Below are 10,518 nucleotides of genomic sequence, written 5' to 3' on the forward strand. Positions count from 1 at the left end.
CTATTTTCCCCCATCGCTGTGTTTTGGCTTCTTTGATTCCCAAACAGCTCTCAATTACCATTGATTCTGTGTTCAGGATTATCTTTCACCTATAGAAACTTCCCACATGCTTAATTCTTATATGAAATCCACTATTTGCTGTTTCCCAATGTGCTTGACCATAAGCTGGGCATGCACATGGGATGTGGGTGCAGATCTCCAGCTGGAATTCCATTTGTCTCAACATTTAGGTAAAAGGTCACTTCAAATGAATATAAAACACCCCTTAAAATGAATGAGAGGAGATCTTGATGTGCCCGAACTGTCCGTAACAGTAGGAGGTATCAGCACAGTTCATCATCCTCTATTATGAATTATAATTGTCTAAAATTTCTTCTTTAAAGTGAAATCTACTGTGAAGCTGCAGTGTGGGGAGGGACTCCCCTTCATATTCAAAGGTGCAGATTCTTGATTCCCACCAGCTTCTTCTCTTTGAAAGGCACAAACAAATGCAATGAATCTTTTGAAACCTTTTCTTCGACTCCTTTTCAGCAAGCAAATTAAAACTACACTTCCCCTTCCCTCCCACCCCAGCAGCTTTAATAAAGAGCTCACAGGTAAGAGTGAGGAATTTTATTGGAGCTGAGGGGCAAGGTCAAGAATCTTGCAAGAAAAATGCATCTTTATCATAGTCAAAAGTTGTAACTGAATAAAGCTGAATGGTGTTTCCCGTGAGGAAAAGAGGCCTGGGATAATTGAGGGTAATTTCCTCCTCCAGGAGAGGGCCTGCGAAGTGAAATGAAGCTTGAGGTTCTCTCCTCTTGATTTCCTTTCAAGGAAGATGTGATGACTGGGTCTCTTTCTCATTACATACTGTCATTGACATTTATGCAGGAGCTGTGGAAGAGTGTAAATAGAGTCATGAGGGTTAGTGGAAAATCTCATTGTTTTAGTGCATCGCAGTCTTCTTCAGTTAAGATGAAGTCTTGTCCCAGATGACAGAACTCTTCCATGTTGCCAGTGGTTGAAGAACCTCCTCCCGCACCTCACCAGAGCCTCCTTCACCTCCTTGTTCCTCAGGCTGTAGATGAATGGATTGAGCATGGGGGTAATCACGGTGTAGAAGATCGAAGCTACCTTATCCAGGCTCCTGTGGCTAGATGGAGGTTGTAGGTACATGAAGAATGCTGACCCAAAGAATAAGAGAACAGCCATCAAATGGGAGGCACAGGTGTGGAAGGCTCTGGCCCTGCTCTGTGCTGAGCACATCCTCAGCACGGTGCAGAGGATAGAGATGTAGGAGAGCAAAATGACTACGCTCGCACCTACCCCATTGATGGTGACAAAGGCAAAGATGACCATCTCACTGCTGTGTGTGTTGGAACACACAAGCTTTAACACAGGGACGATGTCGCAGAAGAAGTGATTGATGTGGTTGGGACCACAGAAGGAACCTCCAAACACGCACAATGTGTAGATGATGGCACTGAGGAAGGCGAATAGGTAGGATGATGCTAACAGCTGCCAGCAGATGCGCCTGGAGATGATGGTCACATAAAGCAGGGGGTGACAGATAGCAACGTGCCTGTCATATGCCATCATGGCCAGGAGATGACACTCAGCACTGCCAAAGAATGTGAAGCTGAGGAACTGGATCATGCAGTCAGACAAAGAAATGGTTTTGTCCTCTGATAACAGGTCTGCCAGCATCCTGGGGGAGATGACTGTGGAATAGCAGATGTCAATGAATGCAAAATGAGTGAGGAAGAAGTACATGGGGGTGTGGAGGCTGGGAGACACCTGAAACAAGATGATAATGCCAACGTTCCCCACCAAAGTGACAATGTAAATCAATAGAAACAAGACAAAAAGAGGAGTTTGTGCACATGGGCTGTCAGTAATTCCCAGTAGGATGAATTTAGCCTGGGTGTGATTTCTTCCCATGACCAGTTGTTACCTGCTGAGACAAAAGGAATTAAAACATCACACTGATTAAAAAGAGATATGCACGTGTGGATCTAACTACAATCAGTCACTAGTTTAACCTTGACATTTTGGTGGAATTAATATATTTTACTGTATTTTCTATCCCACATTATATATGTGTTATTTTTTTCACTTGTGGTACTTTTCGAAAGAACAGGGAACACATAGAAGAAACAAATGCCACTTGTTGCTGGGATACATAAAACTACAGATTTATTCAAACACGTGTGTTTTCAGGTATGCTAAAAGAATCAGATCTTTATTCACTTTTGGTTTGGAGGCAATTTGTGCTGGAAGACACCTCAAAGGGAGCTCATAGCAGTGAATGTAAACCTGGAGCAAGAGAAAGTCCCAGTCCCAGTGAAATCTCAGCTTACACATTAATGTCCTCTAGATATATTGCCTTGACTTTTAATTATCATTCATGTCACCAAATCACATTTATCAAACTATTTGAGATCATTCACAACAGGTAACATGAACATTGATAAACTCATGATTTATACCTTTCTGAGATACAGCACACTAAAGCCTCCTAAAACCATGGGCATTAATTTGCTTCCTTAAAAACAGAGTTGATATTTAAAACGCACTGATTCCAAAGGCTGATTTGTTAGTGATTATATTCTATTGACAATCTGAAATTTATATTTCTTTATAACAAAATAAGATTCATCCTCATTTAACACTTGAACAAATTAGTGCATCTGGTTTAGTTGCCGATGTAAAAGAAAGCAAACTGCATAAGTCATTGCTCCTTCTTAGTATAAAAAAAACCCCACATTGGTAAGGCTATTTTATGACACACCCCCAAAAAAGGGGACATGAGGAAATGCAGAAGCAAGCCAACTGCCTCAATGCAGGTGAGGCTCTGCTTTGTCTTGGTGTTACCTCCTGTGCCTTCCCTCTGCCACAGAGTGATGGGAGCCAAGGGTTTATCCTCAACACAGCAGAGAACATCTACGTGCCAGCATCAGCTCTGTTAAGCACCTGATGTGAAGAGAAGTGAGCTCCTGCCAGACTCCAAGAGCTGAGCTTTTGGTGCTTGTGGGGCTGTAAATACAGTTGCATGTGCTCTCCTGGGAGGAAGCCTCCAGGGCTGCTCATGCTTTCCCAGAGGAAAACAAAGAGAAGGAAAAGGAAAGGGTGTGGAATCACCTCTGAAAGGCATTGTGGTGCTTGGGCATCTGAGAGACATGGTGTGGATGAGCCACACCTGAGAACAGCTGCACAGCGGCAGTTATGGGCAGCTTGCATGATGCTCCTGATGTACTTTGGGGCCACTCAAAGGTTTTTGTCTGACCTTGGCAACAGTATGAGAATGGGTTTAGAGACATTTCAGATCTTGCAGAGGGTCCCCAAATGGGACATGAAGCACAAGTGACTCCATCTCTGGATTTGCTGCTGTCCCCCTGTGCACACTTGAGAGGCCAGATTTTCATCTCCAGTGGGGTTATCCATGTGTAGTGCATGGGTGCCAACACCTGAGCATGTGCTTCTGGGCTTCTCCTATATTCAAGGGTCAGAAAGGGGCATTTTGAGGCAATGATGAAGTGTCCCAGGTTGAACTAATAGGCCTTTGTCCCACTGACCAGCCTCAGCTGGGGCTCCATCCCCACCCTCTGCCCATTTGTCCCCCATCTCTATTTAAGTTCAGACCAGGGAGCTTGTGCTTTATTAGAGCAGCTGTGGTTTCCAGTTTTGTACAACTGAGGAATCCTTTGATGTTGACCTAGGCTTCACCATGGATCTGTTCAGCAATTTCTGGACTGGATGCTGACCAGGGAATTGACTTGGCTTGGACTTGTTTCTGCCTCATCATCACCAACTTTCCTGATGCTCTGGAGTCTTGGCTGAACTTGGCCCAGGTCTCTGTTCCTGCCCTACTTCTCTTGCTCAGGTACTGTGGGATGATCCCTGCACACTGTGGTGTTCCCCTTTGGCTTTGCTTAAAGAGATTAAGTAGACAAACACCTGTGATACTTCCCAGGCTCCTGCAGAGTAGAACCTGTATGCAACAGCCCAGGCAGTGCTCACTGCTTTGGCTGCCCCTCTCCATCCAGACCATGTTCCTGTATGGGTAAAATAGGTAATTGTCTTCTCAGTGAGGGAAATTTAGTAAAAAAATGTACATTCATTTCATGTGTTCTATTCTGGTGTTAGTGCTTTCTCTTTTATCAAGTATGATATTAGACTTCTATGGAGAGGACCTGTATGATGTATTTGATGTGGGAATTTTGTGTCTACAGCCAGGGAATTCTGTGTTTTGTAGATCCCTTCTCTGCAAAGATTGAAGCAGAATCATACAGTGATGCTTTTGTCATAAAATGTATTTCCAGAACCCCAAGCCTGTTTCTTGTATTGCTAGAATCCTCTCCTGTACGTTAGACTGAAGTTCCTCTTGGACATTCACAAAGTTGAATCCACTACATACAAGGCTATGGCAATCCAGAACTCTCTTAGGAATGTAGCACCAGGTCTAGGAAAACCTTTATGCATTTCAGTTGTCTTTGCTTTGGAAACTTTCTTAAACCAAAGCAGAGATAAGAACACCAGAGTGGGGTAATTCATAGAGCAGTGATGAGCCCTACATGTGACACTGCTCATCTAGGCTCTCTTTCCTATTAAAGCTTGGACCAGATGATCTCATGGGGTGAAACTTGGGTTTTCTGTGGGTCTATGATTCTATTTGTATATATTCTACATGTCTCAGCTACAATATGCAACAAAATAGAATGAAGTATCATAGAATCATAGAATAGTTACGTTTGGAAAGGACCTTAAGATCACCTACTTCTAACCCCTCTGCCGTGGGCAGGGACACCTCACACTAAACCATGTCACCCAAGGTTCTGTCCAGCCTGGCCTTGAACACCACCAAAAATGGAGCATTCACAACTCCCCTGGGCAGCCCATTCCAGTGCCTCACCACCCTTACAGTAAAGAACTTCCTCCTTATATCCAATCTAAACTTCCTCTGTTTAAGTTTTAACCCATTGCCCCTTTTCCTACCACTACAGTCCCTAAAGAAGAAAACAAGGTGTGGTGAAGGTTTTCAAGAAGCTCTCTGATATCAAAGTCTCTGTCCTCCCAAGCTCATCAGCAAGTAATTACATCAATTCTGGCTCCCTCACTGACCACAGATAGAAGCCACTTTTCCCCAGACCTAGGATAACGTCTCTTCTCTCGCTGCTGTTTTCCAGAGCACACAAAGGACACTGTTCATGACCCGTATACTTTCCAAATATAAGTTAATTCTCACTCACAACAGGTAAAGGAAAAATGTTTTCCCACACCAGTGTTTTTTTGCTTCTTCCTGACACAGACAGCTCTCAGTTACCATTGATCCTGGGTTCAGGATTGTCTTTCACCTACGGAAACGTGCCTCATGCTGTATTTATAAGTGCAACAGACCACTCGCTGTTTCCTGGTGTGCTTTAGTGTGAGCTGGGCATGGACATGGGATGCGGGTGCTGATCTTCAAGTGGAATTCCATTTGTCTCACTATTTAAGTAAAGGGCACTTAAAATGAGTGTATAACACCACTTAAAATGAATGGGAGGACCTCTTGATATGCCCAGTTTGTCCTAAACACTGGGTAATCTCAGCACAGTTCATCAATCTGTATTATGAATTATGTTTTCTATACTTCCTTACTTGAAGTGAAACCTATTGTGGAGCTGCAGACTGGGGAGGGTTTCCCCTTGGTATTCAAAGGCACAGCTTGAGATCTTGATTCCCACCAGCTTCTTCTCTTTGAAAGGCACAAACAAATGCAGTGAATCTTTTGAAACCTTTTCTCTGACTCTTTTTCAGCAAGCAAATGTAAAACTACACTTCCTCTTCCCTCCCACCCCAGCAGCTTTAATAAGGAACACGCAGGTAAGAGTGAGGAATTTTATTGGAGCTGAGGGGCAAGGTCAAGAATCTTGCAAGAAAAATACACAGTTATCACTGACAAAAGTTGTAACTGAATAAAACTGATTGCTGTTTTCTGTGAGGAAAAGAGGCCTGAGATAGTTGAGGGTAATCTCTTCCAACAAGCTGGTGACTGTGAATTGAAATGAAGTATGAGGTTCCTCTTGTCTTGGTTTCCTTTCAAGGAAGATGTGATTTGGGGTGTGTATTTCTCGTTCAATACTGTCATTGACTCATGTACAGGAATTCTGGATGAACCTATATAAAATGATGAGGGTTACTGGAAAATCCCATTGTTTTCGTTCCCCAAAGGCTTTCTCACTTAAGATGAACTGTGCGTCCTAGATGATACAACTCTTTTACGCTGTCATCTGCTGAGCAACCTCCTTCCACACTTGACCAGAGCCGCCTTCACCTCCCTGTTCCTGAGACTATAAATGAACGGGTTAAGCATGGGGGTGAGCAAAGCATAGAAGATGGAGGCCACCTTATCCAGGCTCCTGTGGCTAGATGGAGGTTGTAGGTACATGAAGAATGCTGTCCCGAAGAATAAAACAACAGCCATCAAATGGGATGCGCAGGTGTGGAAGGCTCTGGCCCTGCTCTGTGCTGAGCACATCCTCAGCACAGTGCAGAGGATAGATATGTAGGAGAGCAAAACGACCACGCTCGTGCCCACCACATTGATGGTGAGAAAGGCAAAGATGACCATCTCGCTGCTGTATTTATTAGGGCAGAGGAGTTTAAGCACAGGGACGATATCGCAGAAAAAGTGGTCAATGTGTTGGGGTCCACAGAAAGAACCTCCAAACGTACACCATGTGCAGATGGCAGCACTGAGGAAGGCAAATAGGTAGGATGATGCTACCAGCTGCCAGCAGACGTGGCTGGAGATGATGGTCACATAAAGCAGGGGGTGGCAGATAGCAACGTGCCGGTCATAGGCCATCATGGCCAAAAGGTAACACTCAGCACTGCCAAAGAAAATAAAAGTGAGGAACTGGATCATGCAGCCAGACAAAGAAATGGTTTTGTCCTCTGATAACAGGTCTGCCAGCATCCTGGGGGAGATGACTGTGGAATAGCAGATGTCAATGAAGGCAAAATGAGTGAGGAAGAAGTACATGGGGGTTTGGAGGCTGGGAGACACCCGCACCAAGATGATAATACCAATGTTCTCCACCAAAGTGACAATGTAAATCAGTAGAAACAAGACAAAAAGAGGAGTCTGCTCACATGGGCTGTCTGTAATTCCCAGTAAGATGAATTTAGCCTGGGTGTGATTTCTTCCCATGACCAGTTGTTACCTGCTGAGACAAAAGGAAGAGAAGCATCACACTGATTATAAATAGAGATTCACTTTTGGATCATATCTAATCTCTATCATTAACCATTGTAACTGCTACATTTTAAAATATTCTACTACATTTTCTATACCCAAATTATGTATACTTTATGTTTTTCAGTTGAGGTATTTAGAAATGAACAGCAAGAGCATTGTAGCAACAAATGGCATTTTCGTTTTTCCAAGATGTGACACTTAAAATTGTGGATTAAATTTAATACTTCTTTTTTGAGATTTTAAAAAAGAATCAAATCTTTATTAACTCTCAGTTTGGAGGCAATTTGTTTCAGAAGACAGCTAAGAGGAAACTCATGGTGAGTGCACGCAAGCTTGGAGCAAGAGAAAGTCCCAGTCCCAGGGAAACCCCAGGTTACACATGCATGACTTCCAGATATTTTCCCTTGGGTTTTGATTATCATTCTGGTCTTCAAATCACATTTATCAAACTATTTGAGATCATTCACTAAGGATGAAATACACATGAATAAAATCAGGATTTATACCTTTGTGACCTCCAGTACACTAAAGCATCCTAAACCCATGGGCATTAAGCTGCTTGCTTGACAGCTGAGTTGATGTGAAAATGTGCTGATTCCAAAGGCTGGTTTCTTAGTGACTATATTCTGCTGACAATCTGGAATGTTGCATTTCTTTATAACAATAAGATTCATCCTCATTTAACTCTTGAGTAAATCAGTGAATCTTGTTTTAGCTGCCTATGTAAAAGAAAAACAATCTACATCAGCCATAGCTCCCCCTTTCATAAAGAAAACCCTCATTTGTAAGCCTGTTTTCTGACACAGCATTGCTAAATAGGACATTAGAATATGAAGAAGCAAGCCCACTGCCTCAATGCAGGTGAGGCTCTGCTTTGTCTTGGTGTTACCTCCTGGCCTTCCCTCTGCCACAGAGTGATGGGAGCCAAGGGTTTATCCTCAACGCAGCAGAGAACATCTACGTGCCAGCATCACTTCTGTTAAGCACCTGATGTGAAGAGAAGTGAGCTCCTGCCAGACTCCAAGAGCTGAGCTTGTGGTGCTTGTGGGGCTGTAAATACAGTTGCATGTGCTCTCCTGGGAGGAAGCCTCCAGGGCTGCTCGTGCTTTACCAGAGGAAAACAGAGAGGAGTGAAACAAAGAGAAGGAAAAGGAAAGCGTGTGAAATCACCTCTGAAAGGCATTGTGGTGCTTGGGTATCTAAAAGATATAGAATGAATAAGCCATCTCTGAGCACAGCTACACAGCAGCAGTGATGAGCAGCTTATAGGATGCTTCTGATGTACTTGTGGACCATACAAAGGTTTCTGTCTGACCTTGGCAACAGTATGAGGATGGGTTTAGAGACTTTTCAGATCTTGCAGAGGGTCCCCAAATGGGACATGAAGCACAAGTGACTCCATCTCTGGAGCTTCTGCTGTCCCTCTGTGGACACTTGAGAACCCAGATTTCCATCCCCAGTGAGGTTATCCACACATAGTGCTTGGATGTCCAACACCTGAGCTGGTGCTTTAGGGCTTCCACTGTATTCCAGAGTGAGGAATGGGCATTTTGAGGCAATGATGAATTGTCCCAGGTTGAACTAATAGGCCTTTATCCCTCTGAACAGCCTCAGCTGGGGCTCCATCCCCACCCTCTGCCTATTTGCCCACCATCTCTAGTCTCAGCCCAGGGAGGTTGAATATCATAAGAGGAGTTCTGGTTCCCAGTTTAGCAGCAAAAACCATGCAAAGGTTTTGATCTGAACTTGCTGACACAATGAGAATGGGTTTAGAGCCATTTCAAATCTTGCAGAGGGTCCCCAAATGGGACATGAAGCACAAGTGACTCCATCTCTGGAGCTACTGATGTTCCTGTATGGACACGTGAGAACCCAGTTTTCCATCCCCAGAGGGGTTATCCATATTTAGTGCCTGGATGTCCAACAACTGAGCTTATGACTCTGGTCTTTCACTGTACTCAAAGGTGAGAAATGGGCATTTTCAGTCAGTGACAAGTTTTCCCAATGTAAACTAATAAGCCTTTATCCCCCTGAGCAGCCTCAGGTGGGGCTACCTCTCCACCTTCTGCTTATTTGACCCCATCTCTGTTTAAGCTCAGCCCAGGGAGCTTTATCTTTATTGCAGGAGTTGGGGTTTCCAGTTTGGCAGGAGTTATGCACACCTGTGGAATCTTCTCATGGTGACTTAGGCTTGCTAATGGATCTCCCTGCCATTGCTGAACCTGATTCTGAGCAGGCTGTTGACTACTTCTGTATTGACCTGTTTTGGTCTTGGACCTGGCCCATTGTCACCAACTTTCCTGCTGCTCTGGTGTCTTGGCTAAACTTGGTCCTCATCTCTGTTCCTGCCCCACTTCTCTTGCTCAGGTACTGTGGGATGATCCCTGCACACCATCGTGTTCCCATTTGGCTTTGTTTAAAGAGATTAAGTAGACAAACACCTGTGGTACTTCCCAGGCTCCTGCAGAGTAGAATCCATCACCCTCTGCACACAACAGCCCAGCCAGTGCTCACTGTTCTAGCAGTCCTTCTCCATCTAGAACATGTCCCTACATGGGCAAATTAGGAGATAGCCTTCTCAATGAGTGGAGTAGAGTAAGAAATTGATCCTTGTACTCAATTGTTATTATCTTAGTGCCTTCTCCTTTACCAAGTGCAGCATTAGACTTTTATTCTTCAGTAGATTGGCAAGACTTTGTTTTGGAAGTAGCTTTGGCACATTGTTTATCTGCTGTTTTTGTGACAGAGGACACCAGAGCACCACTGACACCAAGGACTTTGTTTTCCCCAGCCTCTTTCTTAAGCTTCCAGGCTTGGTTTGCAGCCATTTCTAAGTCTTGCTTTCTTCCTAGAACTTGTTTGTGCAACAAGACCACAGACAACCTGATTTTTCTGCTCTATTTTATTGCCTGCAGTAGTTTTTTTTCCACTCTGTCTTGGTCTTTTCCAATGTACACTTGACATTAGCACCTGGCTCCTTGCTAGCCCTGTTGAAAAGCTCTTCCACACCTGTCAGTGTCTCCAGGTGATAGCTTAAAACCTGCATTATGACCTCTTCTCATTTTCAGGGGCTTCTTCCTTCTCCTGTGAAGTACAGGCATTGTAATGATATTAATTAATGAAGTACATTATTTTAATAGGAAAGATGCGTTTCCCTTGTTTATGTTAGACCCTGCACTGAGATTTCTGTCCCCTTTCTTATCTAAAGGATAAAGCCAGATAAATTACCTAAAGATGAGATTTGCTAACTAATTTTTAGCTAGATAAGGTCAAGTTCTTTCTACTCTTAAGTC

At 43.8% G+C, this 10,518-nt stretch overlaps 2 protein-coding genes across 2 annotated transcripts; both read right to left on the reverse strand.

The window, feature by feature from the left end:
- Positions 1-948: 948 nt before the first annotated feature.
- Positions 949-1,923, reverse strand: LOC308221346 (olfactory receptor 8U3-like; the record flags this gene model as incomplete). The annotated part of the gene is made up of 1 exon (XM_080618329.1): positions 949-1,923. One exon carries the CDS (start codon positions 1,921-1,923, stop codon positions 949-951), a length of 975 nt encoding a protein of 324 aa, XP_080474455.1.
- A 4,327-nt stretch (positions 1,924-6,250) lies between these two features.
- On the reverse strand, positions 6,251-7,177 carry LOC308221347 (olfactory receptor 5AP2-like; the record flags this gene model as incomplete). The annotated part of the gene is made up of 1 exon (XM_080618330.1): positions 6,251-7,177. The coding sequence occupies one exon, from the start codon at positions 7,175-7,177 to the stop codon at positions 6,251-6,253; it is 927 nt and encodes a 308-aa protein (XP_080474456.1).
- Positions 7,178-10,518: the final 3,341 nt, after the last annotated feature.

The sequence above is a fragment of the Psittacula echo genome (genome assembly GCF_963264785.1).
Source record: "Psittacula echo genome assembly, chromosome: 5".
NCBI classification, from domain to species: Eukaryota; Metazoa; Chordata; class Aves; order Psittaciformes; family Psittacidae; genus Psittacula; species Psittacula echo.